Source organism: Podarcis gaigeae (assembly GCF_964106915.1).
Source record: "Podarcis gaigeae genome assembly, chromosome: 5".
In the NCBI taxonomy this organism is placed as follows: Eukaryota; Metazoa; Chordata; class Lepidosauria; order Squamata; family Lacertidae; genus Podarcis; species Podarcis gaigeae.
In genome coordinates, this window is record NC_139681.1 from 79754599 (window position 1) to 79778810 (window position 24212).

Sequence of the window (24212 nt, forward strand, 5' to 3'; positions counted from 1 at the left end):
GAAAATGAGAGTACCCCAAACATTATTTTTTTAAAAAAAACACTGCATTTGGCATAATATTACAATAGCCTTGGGCTCTACCCAGCTCAGGTATACTCAGAGTAGACCTACTGAAAGGAGTTAACATACCCTCCAACATTTCTCCAATGAAAATAGGGACATCCTAAGGAAAAGCAGGACATTCTGGGATCAAATCAGAAACCGGGATGGTTTCTGTAAATCTGGGACTGTCCCTCAAAAATAGGGACACTTGGAGGGTCTGAGTGAACCATTAATTTCAATGAATCTGAATAGTTGGCAACAACCCAATGATGTTGCTATTCCTGCATTGCTCTTCAGTTGCTTACAAGTAAAGAGCTGAAGCTAGGAAATAGTGGCTTAAGATGTAATGAGTCCATGTTTAAGACCAGATATGTGCAGCTAGTGAGTCCTGCCTGTGGAAGCCCTGCGTAAGAGCAATGGGACTTTCCCCCCTCCTACCCCATGCAACCCCTATAGGCTTGGAGAGAACCCCAAAACATTGGATGGGGGAGGAGAAGGGGAGATTGTTCCTTCTGGCAAACCAAAACACTTGTCCGGATGGAACAATCACTTTGCCAGTAATGTGTACAAAAATACATATACTAAGCCAAACTGTGCATTAAAATGCATACTTTTCCGTGTCTAAGCCGAGGGGTTTTTTTTACTCGAAAAGAATGTTGAAAATCCGGGTTCGTCTTATACACAGATCATGCAGAGGGGGGGGACGGGCGATTTGTTTCAGCCGCAAGCAGCAGCTTGTCACTGGTGATTGGGTGGGTGCTTGGTGTCTGCGGCTAGAACTGCTTAGGATTGGCTATTGCTACGGCAATTTGGTGGGTGGAGTCTCCGGCAAGGGCTCTTTTTGATTGGCTTCTGCTGTGACAATTGGGCGGGTGATTGCTGGCTGCTGGTGGCGAGCAGGCAGACGCTTATTTGATTTGTTGACGAGTGTGATTCTCAGCGTTTGTGAGTCAGGTGAGTGATCATTGGCATTCTGCCCCCCCCCAAAAAAAAAGCTCAGGGACCCCCCCCCCAAAGCTCAACAACTCTGGGCCATCCCTGCCCCCCCAATTTTCTTAAATTGTAGTCCCCCAAAATAGGGGGCGTCTTATACATGGGGGCGTGTTATACACTGAAAAATACGGTAAGTAGAAATAGCATGCATGCATTGCATTGGGGAAAATGCAAGCTTCAAAAAGATGCATATTAGGTAAAATTGCATACAAAAATGTACATACTGGGAGAATTTCATGCTAAAATGCTGGCGAATTTGCTGGAGGACCTTTTTCACTTAAAATAATAATAATCACAAACTGACATAGAAATGAAGAAGAACTGAACTTAAGATTTGGAAAACTGAAAGAAATCAAAATTCACAGGTGTTGGCTCATCCCTGCTGCTGGGATACCTGTTTGGAATCTGCCTTCGGCAGCATTGTACCAGGATGGAAATCATGACTATATATTAGAGTGCCAGATTCACCTCCAGATTTTAAATCCTAGTGGTTCGCTGAGTGGCAGGGCTTAATTCCATGGAACAATACCAGTGCAGTCTTGCAGGGAGAGGCGGCGTATGCAAAATAATTCACTCTGACACAATTTTGATTAGGCGTACTGTGAAACAAAATCTGCGCTATCAGCTTTGTCCCCCGAGGCTACAGTTTGACAAGCGCAGAAGGATACTGTGGTTAAATGCTTGTCGACTCCAATCCAAGTTTCAATGTAATTATGATTTTCAAAAAATTAAAAAATGTGGAGGGCCATGAATTCTGTATAAACTCATGCTTTGGTTGTTTTTAATAGTATAACATCTCTGATCTCTGGAGCAGATTTAAAGATGGTTCATGGTTCAATTATATTTTTGAGTCATCAGATTCTTTGTCATGGGTTCCGCACATCGTCTTCTCTCTTTTTCTCTCTCTTTCTAATGCTTCCTTATGTTACTTCTAGGATTAAAAGGCTCTCTCCAGAGGCTGCAGCTTGAGTATGTGGACGTCGTCTTTGCAAATCGACCAGACAATAATACCCCAATGGAAGGTTAGTGAGAGATTTAATAAATGTTTTTGCTTGACTGGCCCCAGCTCAGGAGCTTATACCAGCAGGAAAATGGCTCTCCTCAAGTATTCAGGTGAGGGAAATTACTTGAAAAACATCTCAATCTTAATCTATTGGAGTCTTTCACATTTCCACTCTTGAGAAAGTTGTGTGTGGACTCAGCTCTGCGGAAGAATGTGTTAACTGTGTCTATAACCCCAGGGCCAGATTATTAATATCCCCAAAGCAACTTTGATGCCATCCACTCTATGTATGTAAATATTTCTTTTTCCTGACATAGTCAAACAAATTAAAGTTGGCTGCAGGGGTTTGTATGTGTTTCTGCATTTTCTTTTCAGCCTCAGTCGCCAACCATGGAAATAAAACGTTACAGAGATTGTGGTCACAATCCAAAGTATAGAAAGTCAGTGTTGTTTACACGGGAGTAAATCATTTTGATGTATCTTACCGTTGATCAGCTCAGAGGGAAAATAAGCCTTTAAAATAATAATAATAATAATAATAATAATAATAATAATAATAATTTATTATTTATACCCCGCCCATCTGGCTGGGCTTCCCCAGCCACTCTGGGTGGCTTCCAAAAAAATATTAAAATACTATAATACATCAAACATTAAAAGCTTCCCTAAACAGGGCTGCCTTCAGATGTCTTCTAAAAGTCTGGTAGTTGTTGTTCTCTTTGACATCTGGTGGGAGGGCGTTCCACAGGGCGGGTGCCACTACCTAGAAGGCCCTCTGTCTGGTTCCCTGTAACTTGGCTTCTCACAGTGAGGGAACCACCAGAAGGCCCTTAGTGCTGGACCTCAGTGTCTGGGTAGAACGATGGGGGTGGAGACGCTCCTTTAGATATACTGGACCAAGGCCATTTAGGGCTTTAAAGGTCAGCACCAACACTTTGATAAATAAAAATAAAGCTTTTTGCCAATGTAGTTTCTGCTGGTTTGCTAGATCTTATGACCAGACTGAATGGAGTGTGGAATCGAAGCAAGTCACCTTCTGCCACACCCTAAAAACACCACCTTTAAGGGATTTACCCTAGCCTCGGCTGAGTCCCAGCTGAACTGGCTGAGCTGGGATAGAGGACTTACACCAGAGTATCTCCATCTCAGCCAGGATAAAGGACTTCAGTCAGTTTACCTCTCCTGAGCCCAGGCTCAGCTGGATAACTCCTTATTCCAAACACATAATCTGTGACATGGGCTTTTGTTTCCCCCCAAATGCACAGATCAGGCACAATTTCCCTACATGTAAATTAATCTCTGCGTAGATGAATTTGTAAGACGTTGCAAAGCAAAACGATGCAGCCCTTTAGTGTAAATTAGAACAAATGCCAATATCAATTTCTGAAAGGCTGCTTTGATGTGATGCTTGCTGACAATGCCCTACGGTTGTAGGGTTGAGAGTTTTCACTGGAGACAGAGTCTAGTGCAAATTTGCCAGCAGTTGATGAGGTCACGGAGAATAACATGTCTTGTATATTGGAGGGAGACATAACCTTTTTGCTCAGTCAGTTATAATATATAGAAAGATAAAAAAAAACAGGCCTGCAATCTTGCACATAGCTAAAACCTCTTAAAGCCCAGTAGCCTACTAACCATGAAGATAATTGAAGTCAATGGGATTTGAGACGCCTAACCTTGTACAGGATTGCAATCATGGTACATATAACATTAAGTTGTTATATATAACATTAAGTTGTGTCTGTGTGTGAGAGAGAGAGGGGGGGGGAGAGAGAGAGGGAGGCGGGAGGGTGACATTCACATAGTTGGCCAAGTCTATTGAAACAAGAAGCATGGGGTTTGCCCCGACTTGTTAGCTGGAGAAGTACCAGGCTGCCTTCTTGCGATTCCCTTTTTTGACGAGTGCTAGTTTCTGACGGCCGTGTTCATCTGTACCAATACCCCTCTCAGCTGTTAGCATTCTGCTTTCTCTATTTTGACCCTGGATGTTCTGTGCCATCTGCTTCGTGCTTTTTCTAGCATCTCCCGTCCAGGTTGTAAGTTTCCCACTTTGAACTGTGAGCACCTGTTTTTCTTAAGAGAAATGTTCCACATCAAGGGATCGAGGCAGCATAACTTAAAGGGCCATAAACATCCTGTGATTCTACACACACTAAGAGCGGAGGAAATCCTGTGTGACTAAAAGGTGTGTTTTTGCAGCTTTGGCAGGCGGATTGGAGAAAGGTAGCCTTTATCTCCCTTCTACAGTCATAAGCTAAGGGCTGTTTTGGAGCATAAAAACTAGGAAGGCTGGTGCAACAGCCCACCAGTTATACAAGGGAAAGCAAGGGAATGGGGGATTTCTGTGTCCTCCTTTTGAGGAAAAGTATTATGCATTGGCTCCACTGGTGAAAGGCACAGTTTGTGCTGCGGTAACTGAAGCTAATCCATACTATAAATGGCTTCAGCCCAGTATAAATTATTATTATTATTATTATTATTATTATTATTATTATTATTATTACTATTATTATTATTATTACCCTGTTCAGCCTGGGCATTGAGGTCCAACTCTGAGGGCCTTCTGGCGGTTCCCTCACTGCGAGAAGTGAGGTTACAGGGAAGCAGGCACAGGGCCTTCCTGGTAGTGGCACCCACCCTGTGGAACGCCCTCCCATCAGATGTCAAGGAAATAAACAACTATCTGACTTTTAGAAGACGTCTGAAGGCAGCCTTGTTTAGGGAAGTTTTTAATGTCTGGTGTTTTATTGCTATTATTATTATTATTATTATTATTATTATTATTATTATTATTTCCTCACTCACCGGCCCCCTGAAATTCAGCCATAAGGTAATATGCCCCCCAGACTGAAAAAGTTTCCCCACGCCTGCTATACACGCTTACCAGAGAGTAAGTCCTACTGAACTCACTGGGGCTAAACTTCTAAATAGACAAAAGTGCAAAGGGTTGTGCTGCAAGATTTATTTAGTCTGGTGACACCCCTGATACAGCCTCTATAGTGACCGCTCAGGCAGCATCACCCTCCTCACCTTCTGCCACAAGCCACAGGGCTGCAGCACCTTTTCGAAGCCTCCCCCCCTGTTTGCTTCTGCAGATGTACAGGCAATTGCCCAGCCTCTTCGTTGCACTAACACACAAGCAGTAAAAGCCCTTTCGTGACTCATCCCATTAATCCTCAGCAGGGATAACTACACATCAGAGAGCAGATGATGGAGGAGGGAGGTTTGTCAGCTCCGTCTACACATTTTTGCAGCTCCCCCTCTTGGTTATAGTGACAAGTATTTATGCTTTCACTAAGTGCTTCCACTTGAGGCACTGAAGACAATTTGAAATATTGCCAGCAGAATGGCAACACCTCTGACAGCCATCTGTGCAACCCAGAAGGTGAGAATAATTCAAAGAGAGACTGTCGGTGCAATTCTATACATGTTGACCCAGAAGTAAATCTCATTAAGTCACATGGAGCTTCATCCCCGGTAACTAGATGTGGGATTGCAGCCTTAGCCTTAGGGACATTCCTTTCCTACAGTCAACTCTTCACGGTTCACCTAGTAAGCTGCTCCTCCCGTTGGACAACCTGTACAATGTATGGCAGCAGCAGAACTTGCACTGTCTTTGCTTCTTGCTGTCAGCGACTCAGCTCTTTAGCGCATGATCTTGACCTTTCCCAGCAGCCTTCATGGCTGTTGCACAAGTCAGCATGGCACTTCTCTACTTGACAAAGTGCAAAATAATCTTTTGAGCAAATAGCGGAATGCCAGAGAGAAGCCTTTTAATGTTACACTTTCACAATGCTTTCACAGCATTAGCAAAGATGAGCCATGCTAAATTCGTAGCATTTTGTCAGGGCGTCAGCACTAAACCTGTGTGCTAGATTCAGAACCAAATCAGGCCAATTCATGGGGGGAACTGGGCTTGGGCTAAGTCAGGTTGAGACAGCCCCGGACAAGATGTAGGTATTGCTGTAAAACAGGAAGGGGAAGCTCAGGCCTGGAGGCCAAATCTTCCTGCTCCCCGTCCGCTCCCCAGCATCCTTTTTCAGCAACTGAATTTGGAAGAGTTGAAAAAGCTTTTTAGTTTTTGCTGTCTGATGCTCCAAGATATGGAGTCAGAAACCCATGCTGATCTATTGCAAATCACACAGAGACCTATTTATTGCTGCTGCTGTTATTTGTCATTTATGAATTTCTTCCCATGAGGCATCACTAAGTGATTTATAATACTATATATTGTACTATATGGGATGCGGGTGGTGCTGTGGGTTAAACCACAGAGCCTAGGACTTGCCAATCAGAAGATCAGCGGTTCGAATCCCCCTGATGGGATGAGCTCCCATTTCTCAGTCCCTGCTCCTGCCAACCTAGCAGTTCGAAAGCACGTCAAAGTGCAAGTAGATAAATAGGTACCGCTCGGTCGGGAAGGTAAATGGCGTTTCCGTGCGCTGCTCTGGTTCGCCAGATGCGGCTTAGTCATGCTGGCCACATGACCCGGAAGCTGTACGCTGGCTCCCTTGGCCAATAAAGCGAGATGAGCACCACAACCCCAGAGTCGGTCACGACTGGACCTAATGGTCAGGGGTCCCTTTACCTTTATATTATACTATATCTATATATCTCTATCTATCTATCATCTACCTATATCAGATACATATCTAAAAATAGTGAAAGTGATTGCATTTTTTAAAATGATTTTAAAAAATACATAAATATAAAAACAGTTTAAAGCAACAGCACATATGGAAAATAAAATCAGTTCCAAGACGGGTACCAACTGGGACAATTATTTTAGAAAGTTTCTTGAAAGAGGGATTTATTTAGGGTTGCCATATTTTGAAGAGCAAAAAAAAAAAAAAGAGGACACATTCGTCGACTTCTACCTTTAACTATGGATCGCTATGATGACTCAGCCCATGAAAAAGAGGATGTGTCCTGAGAATGGAGGGCATATGACAATTTACCCGTGGATCCCAGTCTATCTTCTGCACACCCTGCTTCAGGAACAGCAATAATCTTAAGGGGTAGTGGGAGAGGAAGGAGGTTTGCCTTCAAGCTTTGGATCCTTCTCAATCCTACTCTCCCTTCTTCAGGCTTGATTTATTGCCAAGCATCACTTGTTCCACCCTCTCACCATCTCCTGCTGCTGCCTCATGACATCCTCCCTATGGGCATAGGGATGGATCCCTGAGGGGTTAATACGTGAATCGGTGGCGGCGGCAGCGAAATAAGTCAATCTCTGGGTGAAGGAAGAATAATGGAGATCGCACTTCATTGTTCACATTCTAGACTGACAGGGAATTAAGCAGTTTGTGGGAGGCTGCACACACGCACATGCGCGCACACGCGGCAGATAGGCAAGAGAAAACAAAGAGCTCCACATGGTGTTTGTGATAATTACATCCCTTGCACCGCTGTCTTTTGGAAATACTCTCGCTGCTCATGTGATTTGAGTGTCACACAGAAAGGAGGGTTGCTATGATTTGCTGGCAAGAGAGAGGGAGCGTCTGTGCTAGTTTAATATCCATGGAATCGTAATTGACAGAGTGGACAGAGCTGAGCTATTTTAGCCCGTTTACAACAGTAGTCGAGGGCCTGGGACGGCTCAGTGGGTAGAGCAGGAGACTGTTAAATCTAAGGGTCGCGGGTTTGAGCCCCACGTTGGGCAAAAGATTCCTGCACCGCAGGGGGTTGGACCAGAATTCTATTCTATTATCTATTCTACATGTCGCCTAGACAGCATCTTAAAAAGTAGAGACATCACCTTGCCAACAAAGGTGTGTATAGTAAAAGCCATGGTTTTCCCAGTAGTGATGTATGGAAGTGAGAGCTGGACCATAAAGAAGGCTGATCGCCGAAGAATTGATGCTTTTGAATTATGGTGCTGGAGGAGACTCTTGAGTGTCCCATGGACTGCAAGAAGATCAAACCTATCCATTCTGAAGGAAATCAGCCCTGAGTGCTCACTGGAAGGACAGATCCTAAAGCTGAGGCTCCAATACTTTGGCCACCTCATGAGAAGAGAAGACTCCCTGGAAAAGACCCTGATGTTGGGAAAGATGGAGGGCACAAGGAGAAGGGAATGACAGAGGATGAGATGGTTGGACAGTGTTCTTGAAGCTACAAACATGAGTTTGACCAAACTGCAGGAGGCAGTGGAAGACAGGAGTGCCTGTCACGAAGAGTCGGACACGACTAAACGACTAAACAACAACAACAAATGTCACAAATGGCATAAAGGATGCCGAGGAGAATAACACTCTAATTGTTATGAGTTTGGGGACGGGGGGGGGGGGAGCTTTCTATACCTTCTGTGCAAGACCCTTCTAACCCCTGGATCCATCAAATGTTGAAATATAAGCCAGTCTAGCTTCATGTGTTGGCGATAGCCTGGGTGATGGGCCATTAAGGGAAACAAAGGAAAAGGGCTCTGTGTGAGATGGCAAATGGCTGGGGTCCCTCCCAGCTTGTGGGAAGGACAAAGTTCTTTAGAGTTTTAGAGCAGAGTTTGGCAGTAAACTGGAGAGAGAGTCAGAGCAGCATTGGAGAGCAATGTCTGATTTCTGTTTGAATCCAAGGCTGCGGAAATGGGAGAAACAAGACCCTTTTGGTGGTGTTAATGCTGTAGACCCCTCCATTTTAGGCTCAGGTTGTGCATATGTGAAAATAAACCATATATCATAAAGACATCACAGTCTCTGTGGAAACAGGAACCCTGGGTAAGCACCTGGGACCCCTGGAATCTTGCACTGCTTAGAGATTAGAGGGACGTGCAGCAATACTGAGGGGGGCAGGAATTCTGAACATTTCAAAATACTTTGTTTCCGTCGTCCTCTTTTGTGAATATCTTTCTCATTACTCCTTTCTGGACACGCAGTAATCAGAGGCACTGCTTTCTTCCTGTATCAGAAATGTAGAGAATGAGGTTGAAATCCTATATCCATTGGTGTAACTTCCAGTGTAGTCTGTAGGAATTAGTTCCAAAGAAATGTGCATAGGATCTTGCTAATAGGGAAGGCAGAGGTAATTTGTTGGCATCCCTACCATGTGTGGAGTTTCCATGGCAACGGTGCACTCTATGTCACTCTGAACTGTTCATTTGTGTGTGCGTGTGTGCGCACACACACACACACAAGTTCTGGTGTTCTGGCCCTGAGGGATGAAGCCATCTTTTCACTTGTTATGTGTTTTGTTTTTCTAAACGGATGCTTTGCAATTAAGACTGAATGCTATATTCCATCCCAATGAGCCACAGTGCCCAAGTACAGCAATACTTTTGGCTACCGGAAGCTGCATTTACTATTATGATTTGTTCTTTAAAAACCAACAGTATCGGAACTGATCTGAAGCGAGATAGGATAGCAATGGCAAGAGACTAGAAACCGCAGGACAGCAGGTTCCAATGGTTTCTCCAGCTGAATGAAAGGCTCAACGATATGGAGATTGTGATGTGTTGTCTACAGTATTTGAGTGTTTCCTGCTTCTGTTGTATATGTGTTATTTATTTTGACAGTAGGTGTTTTGCCTGGGTTGGGAGGGGGGTTGCAGGGGTGGGTCTGAGCATTGCCAATTTTTCTTCTGCGGAATGGGAATTTTGTAGTACCCACAACAATTGCAGTCCCTGGTTTAAAAGTTAGGGCCTTTCTCTCAGAAGAGGACTGAGGATGATAAAAGAACATCGTGGACTCTCCTTCATTGAAGGTTTTTCAACAGAGGTTGCATCTAGCAGACTCTTTGAACCCTTTCCAACTCTGCAATTCTATGGTTCTATGAAAGAAGACCTAGTTAATACTGTTTCACACCTTTGCTGCCTAATTACTGTGAAATGGGTTCATATTATGATGGCTTTATCTTGAAACGTTGGAGGTACCCATGAGATGCAATGTGGGGAGATCCATGGCTGACAGGTCCTGTTACTCTTTGAAGGTCAGGGAAGTAACACTCTCAAAGAGAGTATGTTCAGCTATAATTATTATTATTATTATTATTATTATTTATGATTTATTTCCCCAGCCACTCTGGGCTGGTTTCCCCAGCCACTCTGGGTGGCTTCCAACAGAATATTAAAATACAATAGTCTATTAAACATTAAAAGCGTCCCTAAACAGGGCTGCCTTCAGGTGTCTTCTAAAAGTCTGGTAGTTGCTTTTCTCTTTTACATCTGGTGGGAAGGCATTCCACAGGGCGGGTGCCACTACTGAAAAGGCCCTCTGCCTGGTTCCCTGTAACTTCACTTCTTGCAGTGAGGGAACCGCCAGAAGGCCCTCAGTGCTGGACCTCAGTGTCCGGGCAGAATGACGAGGTTGGAGACGCTCCTTCAGCTATACTGGACCGAGACCATTTTGGGCTTTAAAGGTCAGCACCAAAACTTTGAATTGTGTCCGGAAACGTACTGGGGAGCCAGTGTAGGTCTTTCAAGACCAATGTTATGTGGTCTCGGCGGCCACTCCCAGTCACCAGTCTAGTTCCCATATTCTGGATTAGTTGTAGTTTCCCTCCCCTAAGACCAAAGGTTGGCAACTCTGTGTTGATTGATATGGTTTTCCTCATTCAAGCAAAAGACTGTGCAGCAAGATATAAAAGAGTTAACTTCCAAAAAGCAACAATGCCTTGAATAAAAATAAGTGGCTGGGGCATGGTAGATAATAAACTCTACAGTGAAAAATTCCTGGAGGCGTTGAGAAGTTCTAATGTAATCATCCCCTGTGCTGTCAACTCAATAGATGGATGACTAAGCGAGGCCCATAGAAACTGGCACAGTTTACATGTTTCATTAAAGAAAAAACACGTATACTGTTTTCTGGTCACTAGTTGGCTTGGCTTTTCTGATCTTGCAGTGGTTTCAGAAAGCTCAGAGGGTTGGATGGAATATATACTGGGCTGTGGGAAGGGCAACAGCAGCAACAACACTTTATTAACCCAATGTATGTGTCGCAGGCTAGAAGAGAAAATAATGCAGTTGTTTTCAAACTGTCACACAATCATGGAGCTTGTGATTTGCATCCATGTTTGATCTCTGGCATCTCTAGTAGAAAGGACTAGGCAGCAGGTCATTGGAGAGAGGTCTGCTGGACACCACAGAGAGCCACAACCAAACATGGCCAGCCCTAAGGGAGAAGGAGAAAACAGCTTCAAAGAATTATAGAGCTGACCTTAGCAGTCATCTAGCCTAACTCCCAGTAGTGATGTATGGAAGTGAGAGCTGAACCATAAAGAAGGCTGATCGCCGAAGAATTGATGCTTTTGAATTATGGTGCTGGAGGAGACTCTTGAGAGCCCCATGGACTGCAAGAAGATCAAACCTATCCATTCTGAAGGAAATCAGCCCTGAGTGCTCACTGGAAGGACAGATCCTGAAGCTGAGGCTCCAGTACTTTGGCCACCTCATAAGAAGAGAAGACTCCCTGGAAAAGACCCTCAGGTTGGGAAAGATGGAGGGCACAAGGAGAAGGGGACGACAGAGGACGAGATGGTTGGACAGTGTTCTCGAAGCTACCATCATGAGTTTGACCAAACTGCGGGAGGCAGTGGAAGACAGGAGTGCCTGGCGTGCTCTGGTCCATGGGGTCACAAAGAGTCAGACACGACTAAACAACTAAACAACAACATTCCCCTCACAGAGCTTCAGTTATCTGAGTAACAACCTCTCCATTTTCCCAGGGAATTTTGAGTACTGTAGCTCTGCTACACTTCCCAGATTTCTTTGGGGGAAGCTATAACTGTTGGATACGATACTGCGGATGGGGCCTGATTGTAAAAACGGGAAGAGATGGCACCAGTCCCAGAGTAAAACTCTTATAAGGGAAGTGCTTCAAAAATATTGGATGTACTATGCACATTCCTTACAATTGCCTTTCACCTGCAATGGAGAGAAGACTCCCTGGAAAAGACCCTGATGTTGGGAAAGATGGAGGGCACAAGGAGAAGGGGACGTCAGAGGACGAGATGGTTGGACAGTGTTCTCGAAGCTACCAGCATGAGTTTGACCAAACTGCAGGAGGCAGTGGAAGACAGGAGTGCCTGGCGTGCTCTGGTCCATAGGGTCACGAAGAGTCAGACACAACTAAACGACTAAACAACAACAACAAGCCTAACTCCTAGCTCAGTCCAAGATCTACAGTTCAAGCTGGAGGAGGAGAAGTGTGCAGAGGCCCAGTGGATGGTTCAGTTGTCCTCACTACCTTAATTCATGGTGACTGTGGATGAAAGTTTGGTCTTTTCTGAATTCTAGTCATGCCTAGACAGGGTGAGGCAGTTGTTTCCTTAGTGGTGCTATGTGCTGCATGAAGTCTAGATTAGTTTTTGACACACCACTCCTAGTGTTCCTGTTGCTCGGTTTGCAGTTGCACACAGAAAATGCAGAGAGAGGATGAATTCCTCTTTTCACACCTCGCAGCATCCTGCACAGGCAGAAGCCATGTCAGAGTCTTTGTGAGTGTACCAATTTCCTCATGGCAGGATCAGTGGGACAGCCATCATCCCAAAATGGCTGCAGGAATCGACCCACTGAAATTTATTTATGTTTCCATTGTAGGCTTCCTTTCTATAAAAAGGAAGTTGTTCTTCATGTAGCGCATAGTTAAATGATAGAACTTGCTCCCTCAGGGGGCAGTGATGGCCACCAAGTTGGGTAGCTTTTAAAGAAGATTAGACGGATTCATGGAGGACAAGCCTATCCACATGGTGACAATGTTCTGCTTGGGTGGCATGCATGGGGCTGAAGTCTGGGTGGTCTCTGATCTAGGCACTTATCTTGCTTAGCTTGAGCAAGGTTGCTGCTTTAGACCATGCCCTGGGCCCAAATACAGGGATTTGTACAAAAGCACAACTGTGCAAGCCTTGCACATCTTGCCCTTGGATCAATAAGCTGATTTCCACTTGAGAAATTGATCCAATGAAATTTAAAAGCAAAAAGAACCCTAAAAAGTTAGTATTCCCATATATCTCTTTCTACAATGCTGCCCTCTTGTGTTGCTTAAGTTTTAAACTTTTCTCTTTGTGGACAGGTGTGTTTTTTTTGCTTAGTAGGAGACTCACAAAACCATGTGTTGATTCTCCTCAGTTGTACATAAATTACACTAGCCTCTCATAAAATAACAGCAAATTCAGTTTGTAATAATAGCCTTTGGCAACCTTCCATATTCCTGGTAATGATTTTCCAGGGTTTTCTGTGTGAAAGTAAGGATAATATTTTGCATCTACGATCAGCCTCAGAGATGTGATGTGGGCTCAAAGTTGCCCAGCAACATCTCAGTTTCCACAATCCAGGGACAGTCTAGACACCAGAACATCTGGAGACAGATGATTCTTAGACATTTGCGAGGTGTGCTGACTGAATCTACTCAATATTAACCCACAACCTGGTGGATTGCAGTGAGTTTATTTATCGTGACCATGCCATAGGGCTATCATAGGGATAGCCCTATGGCATGCCATAGGGATATGTGAATATTTCATCATGAAGATGGTTCAGCTAGGGGGCCAAAGTCCAGGATACCCAGATGACCAGCCAGAGAGCATCGGGTGATGGAGGCAGCAGCAAATAGACTCAACACCTAGGTTTGCATACACACACTGAGATCTACTAAAGCTGTTTCAATATGCTTTCTCTATCCTTATTTTGACTCTAGTTGCCTCAACAACATGCAGGTGGTCAGACATGTATATGGTTGCATAGTCTCATTATTAAGTCTGCAAATTCTGTGAGGGAAATGTTCTGGGGATCATACCTAAAGTCAAAATCATGTACAGCGGTACCTCTGGTTGCGAACGGGATCCGTTCTGGAGGCCCGTTTGCATGGTGTGCAGGTGTGCGGCACGATTTGGCGCTTGTGCAAAGCGTGATTTAGCACTTCTGCGCATGCGCGAGCAACGAAGCCTGGAAGTAACCCTTTCCGGTACTTCTGGGTCGCCGCAGGATGCAACTTGAAAAAACGTATCATGAGGCAAACGTAACATGCGGTATGATTGTGTAGTCAAAACCCAGTGGGCTCAGTGGTGGAAGGGTTTGCCAAGGTCATTTTTCCCGGAACCCCACCTCTTTCAATATTTTTTAAAATATTATTTTGCCATGTTCATAAAGTTGAATGCGCACAAGTTAAATGCGCATAAGGTGGGGTGTTACTGTACACTATTGCGTAAAATGTAAGAACATTCATACCACCTGAATATGTAAAGGGGGGAGCCTTTTCTTCCACGGCTACTTTTGATGCGCAATGCATCAAAGAGGCAAACTTATAAATGCAGGATTGAAAGTTGGACTCTAACCTTTATAGAATTAGTTGCAGGCTGACGTATGTAAAGAGAAATAAGAAAAGGCCCACTTTCTATTTAGGGAGGTTTGCTAAGTGTACGACCTTGTTGCATCTCTCTCACACACACACCCTTGGTCCCAATTGCATATTTCTGCTAACCACCTTGCTTGCAGTTGCATATGATATGGTTCTGTTCTCTCTCTCTCTCTCTCTCTTTCCAATTTAGAAATTGTCCGGGCGATGACTCACGTGATAAACCAGGGAATGGCCATGTACTGGGGAACTTCCCGATGGAGTGCCATGGAAATAATGGTAAGGTCGCTTTGCGAGAGGATCCAGCGTTATTATAGCTGCAAGCATTGAAACAGAGCCAGGTGTGATGTGTGGAATTGCCTTGCTCTGCTCCCTCGTTTTTTATGGGGCATCCACACAGTGCCATCGTCCAATCATTGCCTTCCTGTATTTTCCTTCCGATTCTTCAGTCTTTTCCCAGGCTCCGAAAAGTCTAGCTTTTTTAGAAGAAGAGAAGAACATAGCTGGTAGAGACACCCATAGCACTTCTCTTCCATATTATTATTATTATTATTATTATTATTATTTAAAAGGTTGGCGTTTTGATGTGTGCAGTTAAATATTAAGACAGTAACCCTTTTGCCAAAACCAACTGCCCGCTCAGCACACCTTTGATATTGCTTTTTCACTCCTGTTATCACTTAAGTTTTATTTATGCTAAAATCTCTTAAGCACGGGTCCATCTATATACTTTTTAAAAGCTCAGCAATAGCTCCATAACACATTTTAAAATGATTTTTAAAAAACAAATTGACTCCCTACTGCTTTCCTACTCACTGTCATTTTAGTGCATTTTTCTCTAGATATGTGCTTCCAATCTGCACTTCCAGTCCAAATGTTAAAAACTTTGGGGGGGGGTGTTAAAAAAATGTTTTGCATTCAGCAATGGGCAATCGAGCTTGAATCTATAAGGACATGAATGCATAAGCACTTAGCACTAATTCAATATTTGGTTATTATTTTTAAGCATCACTTTAGACAGACAGACAGAAGACTGCCCAAGTAAATTGGAAAATAGCATTTCCCACCCTCAGCAGCTGTGCTGTGCTCATTGGGACATTATTATCATTATTATTATTATTATTATTATTATTATTATTATTATTATTATTTACAGGGACTCAAGGAACTTACCAGCATGGGCGCACAGTAAAAGCACAATGCCCCTAACAGTACAAAAGGCAATCTGAAAACCAGCTTACAGCGGGAAAAGCATCCATTAGTAGTGTTTGTGTTCCTGGTTCCTCTGTTTTCTAAACCACTTAGAAGTCTATTTTGGCACTAAGCAGTATATTAATTAATTAATTAATTAATTAATTAATTAATTAATTGATCAGTCAGAGTAAGTTGTGGTAGCAGCACCTCTAGGAGCCCCCTACTTGGAAGCAATCCAAAATTCGACAGTCCACAACCCCTTTCACTGTGGTAGGTAGTGTGATCATTTGTGGGGTGGGGGGTGGATAGGAATCTTGAAAGAATTGATGATATCCACATAGACATGCATATAAGAAAAATAATTCAAGAGAAGAAAAGTTGTGTTTGTGGTACAGGCAGGTGCTTTTAAGTGATGCCTTGTCGCAAGCTGGACAGAAGATGTTCCCTGTCATTTGCACCTTTTTAAAGTACAGTCGTACCTTGGTTCTCGAATGGAATCCGGTCCGGAAATCCGTTTGACGTCCAAAAACGTTTGAAAACCAGGGCGTGGCTTCCAATTGGCTGCAGAAGCTTCCTGCACTGAATCAGAAGCCGTGGAAGCCGTGTTGGACATTCGCCTTACAAAAATCATTCTCAAACCTCACTTCCGGGTTTGTGGCGTTTGGGAGCCAAAACCTTCAACTCACAAGGCATTCGAGAATCAAGGTACGAATGTAGTTGTATTTTTTTTTTAAAAAAAGGGCTTCCAGTTAATACGATGTTCTTTTAATCAATTTGTTCAAATGTATTAAACATTGAAACCCTAATAAAACATCTGTATTGTGTACTGTCTTGGAAAAAGTTGATTTGATTAATGCTCTGTCATTTCTCCCAGGAGAACTCTCCGCTAATGTGCTATTCTTTTTTTGCTGACTCTCCACAGGAAGCCTATTCTGTAGCGAGGCAGTTTAATATGATTCCACCCGTGTGCGAACAAGCAGAATACCACCTTTTCCAAAGAGAGAAAGTAGAGGTTCAGTTGCCGGAACTGTATCACAAGATAGGTAATGTCAGAAAGGCTGCATTGTTAATATTCGCGAGGGAATGAGGAACAAATCATTTCTATGCAAAAGGTGTCGGCTCGGAAAATATTTCATAGCCCCTGCTGTTCAATAATTATCGGAGGTGCAATTAGTCTCTTGCCAGCAGCAATTATCCCTGTGCGAAGAGGTAAGTGACAGCATGTCTGCCAGGCTTCTTCGATGGCTTTCCTCTGTAATTTATTATTATAATAAATATAGTGTCATCAGAACCCTATATAGCAGGTCCATAGTTGTGCATGGTGTCAGGCTAAAGAAGCAGAATGCTTAACTACAGTGTTCTAGTATGTTCCTTTCCCACACCAAAAAGTGCCATGAGCTGCAATCCTAAGAACACTTACTAGGGAGAAAGCCTCTTTAAAAATAGTAGAGTTTACTTCCAAGTGGGTGAAAAGATAAAGGACCCCTGGAGAGTTAAGTCTGGTCAAAGGCAACTATGGAGTTGTGGCGCTCATCTCGCTTTCAGGCCGAGGGAGCCGACGTTTGTCCACAGACAGCTTTTCGGGTCATGTGGCCAGCATGACTAAACCGCTTCTGGTGCAATGGATCACCACGATGGAAACCAGAGTGCACAGAAATGCTGTTTACCTTCCTGCTGCAGCGGTACCTATTTATCTACTTGCATTGGTGTGCTTTCGAACTGCTAGGTTGGCATAAGCTGGGACAGAAGAGCAGGAGCTCACCCCGTCATGTGGACTCGAACCGCCAACCCTCTGATCAGCAAGCCCAAGAGGCTAGGTGGTTTAGACCAGGGATCAGCAAACTTTTTCAGCAGGGGGCATTTTAAATAAAAGCACACATTCTACTCATGTAAAAACACCAGGCAGGCCCCACAAATCACCCAGAGATGCATTTTAAATAAAAGGACACATTCTACTCATGTAAAAACAAGCTGATTCCCAGATCGTCTGCGGGCCGGATTTAGAAGGCGATTGGGCCAGATCCGGGCCCTGGGCCTTAGTTTGCCTACCCATGGTTTAGACCACCGCGCCACCCACATCCAAGTAAACATGGGGAGCCCCACAGTGACACAATGGGTCAAAGCATCTGGCTATTAATCAGAAGGTTGGTGGTTCAAGCCCACCCAGGAACATCAGTGGGCAGGATTTCTGCATAGCTTGGGGTTGGACTAGATGAACTCTGGGGTCCCTTCCAACTCTTACAGTTCTGTGGTTCTGTGCAGAGGATTACATAGAGTACTACCCTAGACATCTCTCCTGCTCCTTCAGACCTGGGTATGGAATGTGTGTGATCACTGCTTCACTGTCATGAGCTGGTATAGCTCAGTCGGTAGAGCATGAGACTCTTAATCACAGGGTTGTGGCTTCAAGCCCCATATTGGGCAAAAGATCCCAGCATTGCAGAGGGTTGGACTAGATGACCCTCGTTATCCCTTCCAACTCTACAATTCTATGATTCAACTGTGTCACCAGGGATGGATGTCATCTACCAATTTCCAGTCTACAAGTTTCTCATTTGTCCAGTGGCCTAGGACCCATGTACCTACGGGACCGCCTCTCCTGGTATGCCCCGCAGAGGACCTTAAGGTCCACAAAGGACAACATTTTGGAGGTCCCAAGTCGCAAGGTGGTTAGATTGGTCTCCACTAGGGCCAGGGTCTTTTCAGTACTGGCCCCGACTTGGTGGAACGCTCTGTCACAGGAGACTAGGGCCCTGCAGGACTTGACATCTTTCTGCAGGGCCTGCAAGACAGAGCTGTTCTGCCTGGCCTTTGGACTTAGTCTGACCCTTATGTTGCCCTCCCCTTATGGTCTTGATCTATCGGCTACTTTTAAAATGAGGCTGCATTTTAAATTGCATTTTAACCTGTATTTTAAATTGGTTTTTCTCCCCCTATTATGTTTTTACTGTGATTTTATTGGTGTTACCTGCCCTGAGCCCGGCTCTGGCCGGGGAGGGCGGGGTATAAATAAAATATATTATTATTATTACTATTATTACTATTAAATTCAGTCTGCAGCAATTTGCTATTCTTTTTAAAAATCTTCATAAACATTCTTCAGCATTTTAGTGCAGTTTTGACTCATGTGCACTTTTTTGCAAGCAATTTCCCCTAAAATGATGCATTTCTGTGTGGCTTTACCCCTACAAATGTATTCGTTATTAATAGCATACTTTACTCTATGCATTTTAGGAAACATGGCTGTCACTCTGGAAAAAGGTCCTGGAGATGCTCTCTCCCACATTCCCCCTCCACTATGCCAGTGCCAATGAGCTGTATCTAGGACACTCATGAGCAGAGCATGAGGGCAATAGGCTCTGGTATTAATTTACAAGGCCCTTAATAACTTGGGCCCAGGGACCACCTAATCCCTAATATCCCTGCCCAGTTATTGAAGTCTTCAATGTTAGCAGTCCCCCATGGCTCAGATGTGCATCTCAGATGCTTCAGAAGCCATGCATTATTGTTGTGGGTCCAATTTTATGGAACAATCTTCCAGCTGAGGTCAGACAGCACCTCCCACCACCTCCCGTGCAGCTTCTAGCTCCTACTGAAGACTTTATTATTATTATTATTCCAGCAGGCATTTTATCTTGGAGTCTGATTTTATAGTTTAAAATGATGTTTCCCTTTTATGTATTGTATTTCTTCGACACCACTCACAAGTCCAGCAATATAGAAATTGTTTAAATCACTAAAAAAAATAAAAATAGTTCTCTCCCATTGTTGCTTCCCAGCAACTAATATTCACTGCCTTTCAAGAGAGGCAGTGAAACATTCAATCTTCATGATTGACAGCCGCCAGCAGACCCACCCTCCTCCACGAATTTGCCTTCTTCCCCTCCGAAAGCCGTCTGAGTTTGCATCCATCGCAATGTCCCGTGCCGATGAATTTCATGTTTTAATTCTGCTTTGCGGGAAGAATTGCTTGTTTCTGCCTCTCCTGAACCTCCTGCCAATCAGTTTCACTCAGGGGCAGCTTGCCCAGCAATGGAGTCGCTGTCGCTTACCAAGCAGTAGAAGCTGTGCCGAGGCTGCTGTGGGAATACTGAATCAGCTTTGCTGGGGAATCCGCACAAGATACGGCCTTCATCCCTCTCCCTCTCCCAGTAAAACAGCACTGGTCCCACTGTCAGGAATCTGCTGTGGTTCTGCCCACTAAGCAATGGTTCCATTGAATGCTCCCAATTTCTATTATTATGAAGGCGGGAGGAAAACGTCTCTCTTTCTCTACACCATCTGTAATTTTATAAAACTCTTATCATGTCGCCTCCGGCCCTCCAGCCCCTGGAAGCTCAGCCTTCTGTTTTTCTTAACTGTAAAGGCCAAATGATGTAGTTTTTCCTCATAGCAAAGGTACTTGGGTCATTTGTGGTATATATTTGCTTTTATTTGCTTATGTAATCCAGAACACACATGTGGGGTGTGTGTGTGTGTGTGTGTGTGTGTGAGAGAGAGAGAGAGAGAGAGAGAGAGAGAGAGAGAGGTGACTATAGGATCTTGTTAACATTTCTGTTAACAAGAACGATTTCTGTTCTCATCCTGAAGCAAAGTTCTTAACCCGAGGTACTATTTCTGGGTTAGCGGAGTCTGTAACCTGAAGCGTCTGTAACCTGAAGCATATGTAACCCGGGGTACTACTGTATCTCAGTGTTATCTCTTGTCTGATTGTTCTGCAGGAGTTGGAGCAATGACGTGGTCCCCTCTCGCCTGTGGGATTGTCTCAGGGAAATACGCCAATGGAATTCCCGAAAGCTCAAGGGCTTCTTTGAAGGTATTTTCCCCATGCTAACCACTTATACGGTCTGTGCTCTAGAGAAACGTCTTTTCTGAGCTCAGGATGGTAGGTGAAAAGTGTGAAGGTGCACATGTTTGAATGATGGAAAGAATTTCCCCTGAGATCTACAAGTAAAGGGCGGTATACAAATTTAATAAATAGCAATAATAATAATTCCCTTGGCAATCAAGATTTCAGCATTAATGAGAACATTGTTGCTGAGCTCTACGCCCAGTATGACTAGCATGAGATACAAGCCTATCCCATTGCTTGCCATTTTGATTTTATTCACAAAGTGGATGGAGATTCTGATTTCATTAAGTATTCTTGAAGAACATCCAAGTGGCCTGTTACATACATATTTCCATGTTATCTCTTCTTGCTTCCCTGATTATTAAGATTCTTGGTGTGTGGCTAGATAAGAAGACATGATAGGCTTTCACTACGCAAGAGGTGGAGGAGACCTAGGAACAGTTTAAACTTTTCCATGGCTGTGCATCTTTGCACCAGACTGGGATGCAATTGAACAGTTGGCCAGCTGTGTGCTGCTTCACATTTTTGCCTCTGACACCATCCACCACTTGCCCATGGCCCCCAATGGTTGCCCACAAGGGAATGAATGCATCTCTCAGGCTGAAAAATGTTTCCCAGCCTCGGTATATATACTGAAGACAACAGATGTCCTTCCACAGCCTTTAGTCTGCTCTGAAACACTTAGATCAGTGTTTCCGTTCCTGGCGTTATTGATTAAATCAAGCTGGCATGCCAGCCACAAATTGTATCCAGAATTGCTTCTAAGCCTTTTTAAAGGAAACTTAACAAGGACATATTGACATGAATTGCCCAGACACATTGACTGGCTGCTGTTGCAGCCTGTTTTAGTATAGCCTGTTATCTGTGACATACTGTCACTGTTGCCAACCCACCCACCCCCATGCCCCTCACAGCAACCTTGTTTGACATTTTGAAGGATGGCAGCACACTGAAATCATTGTGGTATGTTTGAAAGCAATCATCAAAGCTCCACATGTTTAAGGAAAATGGATTTGTCCAGCACTAGAGTTTGGCTGCCTAAGGATAACTGAGTTTGTGTTTGCTTGCTGGCTCTGCGAGTGAGAGCCAGGAGCTCATTTCTCCCCCGTTTCTCTCCAGAGCGTAGCATTCATAAACTCATTGAGCTCCTTCTTTCAACCAGAGAGCACTAAAACATTGGAAAACAAGTACTCCCAAGAGAAGGCACTCCTTGAGTTGGCCAATATGTCATACCAGAGGCAGCTGCAGCCCAGTTTCCCATCCTTCTGCCATAATGTTTAGTGTTCACTGCATGTGCTCAAGCTATCGCATATCACACTGCACCCCTGCCGCTGCTGATGGGGAAATGCTACTCGATGGCCTCAGCTTACACAGTGAGTTGCCAGCACCCTTGGCAGTTGTGACCAAGAGAGCGGCTCTAACAGTGCAGCGCATGATTTAAACTGCAAGGTTCATGTTATGTACTGAAGTTCTCACCCTGGGCCAGCAGGGGTATACTGTAGATAGTTATGCAAATAAGTGATTGAAAGTGACGTTCAGTGATTGGATAGTTTTAGAAAATTGTTACAGTTACGTTGTACTGGAGCTCTATATAAGCAGGCTGACTGAACCCCTCAGTTCAGTTCTGTTCTGGCCTGTGAATAAACAAGAGCTGTTTAAAGAATCGCTGTGTCGTCTGATATGTTCACCCACAACTTAACAGTTCTAAGGTTTGTCTTCCTTTTAACATCTTGTTGTCTTCTGTTTCCCCAGTGCTATCAGTGGCTAAAGGAGAAGATTGTGAGCGAGGAAGGGAGAAAACAGCAGTCGAAGCTGAAAGATCTCTTCCCCATTGCTGAACGCCTCGGATGCACCCTACCTCAGCTGGCTGTTGGTGAGTGATTCTGGGAGTCCCCCCCCCCTCTGGGCACCTCCAGATGTCTTTTGCATTGTGTTTTCATAACTATTCGTATTCATGATGCTATCAGCGAAATCAGACACAACTCCGCATTCAATACTGTTTGTGCCTGCTTGGGTTTTGGGGCAGTCCCACTGCTTCACTTCCAATCAGTGCATATTGTGTAACTTTCTGCTGAAATCCTGGAACTTTTCATACCACAAATGTTGGGTGGGGTGGAGAATCCCTCTTTGGTTGCAGTATAGCCCCTTAATCCACCACAAATGAAAGCGCATCAAAGTGCAAGTAGATAAATAGGTACCGCTCCGGCGGGAAGGTAAACGGCATTCCCGTGCACTGCTCTGGTTCGCCAGAAGCGGCTTAGTCATCCTGGCCACATGACCCGGAAGCTGTACGCCGGCTCCCTCGGCCAATAAAGCGAGATGAGCGCCGCAACCCCAGAGTCGTCCGCAACTGGACCTAATGGTCAGGGGTCCCTTTACCTTTACCTTTAATGGACTATTATTATGTCAAGAATACATAGACAAATACACCCCCCCAAGAAACCTATATCATTAGTGATGTTCAGTTGGGCTGGCACTGTGAGCTACTTGCGGTGCAAAGGAGGTACTTATCCAGTGCCTTTTTTGAGAGTTGGTTGCAGTGGTCTTCAATAGCTAATTTTATTTATGCATTTACCTAATCATTTCTAGACTGCTTTTCCAAAGCTAAGGGTGGCATACAGAAACAACACCCAACTTAATCAAGCTTCTTATGATCAATTAAGGTTCATAGGAAGCTATCATATACAGTCATACCTTGGTTTTCGAATGTGTTCCGGAAGTCCGTTCGGCTTCCAAAAAAATGTTCGGAAACTGGAACACTCACTTTCAAGTTTTGATCATTCGGGAGCCGAAATATATGAGTAACAAGGCGTTCAACAACCAAGGTATGACTGTACTGAGTTCTTTGGACCATCTAGGTCAGTATTGACCCAAAGTGGCTGGGGAAACCCAGCCAGATAGGCGGGGTATGTACAGGGGCGCCGACTTATAAAAAATATTGGGGGGGGCCATACCGGGGTCCTGCCCCGGGAAGTTTTCTAAATTTTAGATGAAAATTAGTGAGTTTTAAAGTTTTTTAAAAGTATTTTAGAGTCATATGATCAACATTAGAACCCCGAAAACTCAACTCTCTATAACTCCACACTCCGGGAAACTCGACAAGCCTGAAACACTTTTTGGCTTTGAAAAAAGAAACAAAACATAAACACGCACGGTATTTTCGTAAAAAGCTAATTTAATTTACAGTAACAATTATGCTTATAGACTATTACAGAGCAGTGAATATATAGCTCTGAAAAGACTGAAATGATATTTAAATAAATCCTAAACTATCATTAAAAGAATAAAACATGAAATATTGCTGTCGCACAGTAATAGCACTTTGATTAATAAGTGAAATAGCTAATTTAAGCTTACTTTGAATAAGGCTGAGAGTTCATTAAATAAACATAATATCTCAAAGTTAATGCTTTAATACAGTTAATAAAGTTAATACAGTATGCCTAATACTGTATGTAAATACTGTAATACTATATGTAAATAACGGGCTTTAATTGGGTCTTACACCCTAAAAATATTTAAGTATTTGAAAATAACTAATACAGTACTATAGTAATATAGAAATACAGTACTAAACTAGTACTAATATTTCAAAACTGAAAAATTAACATTCTGTATGTATTTAATTCTCTATTTTATAAAGATTTTTAATATCTGACAGTGAGTTTGGAGTAGCCCAATGCAAAAATCCCGAGGATCCATGTGGATCCATGCTTTGTAACCACGTTTTTGCACCACTGTGACCCTAGGCAACAGTGGGTGCGTGATTTTTTTGGTGCAAGATGTAGCCATGGACATGCTATGTGATCTGATGGTGAATTTACGGTGACCCAATGCAAAGATCCTG

The 24212-nt window shown here is 43.8% G+C and overlaps 1 protein-coding gene across 3 annotated transcripts in view; it reads left to right on the top strand.

Annotated features, from left to right (window-relative positions):
- Positions 1–24212, top strand: part of KCNAB1 (potassium voltage-gated channel subfamily A regulatory beta subunit 1) — a 187895-nt gene that overhangs the window by 154104 nt on the left and 9579 nt on the right. For all 3 annotated transcript variants that reach the window (XR_014564399.1, XM_083739794.1, XM_083739795.1), the window contains exons 8-12: positions 1971–2057; positions 14513–14598; positions 16436–16556; positions 20235–20329; positions 22118–22238. Coding sequence is in view for 2 of the 3 variants with exons in the window: in XM_083739794.1 (XP_083595920.1) it covers positions 1971–2057; positions 14513–14598; positions 16436–16556; positions 20235–20329; positions 22118–22238 (510 nt within the window). In the remaining variant the exon portion in view is untranslated. The remainder of the gene's footprint in view (positions 1–1970; positions 2058–14512; positions 14599–16435; positions 16557–20234; positions 20330–22117; positions 22239–24212) is intronic.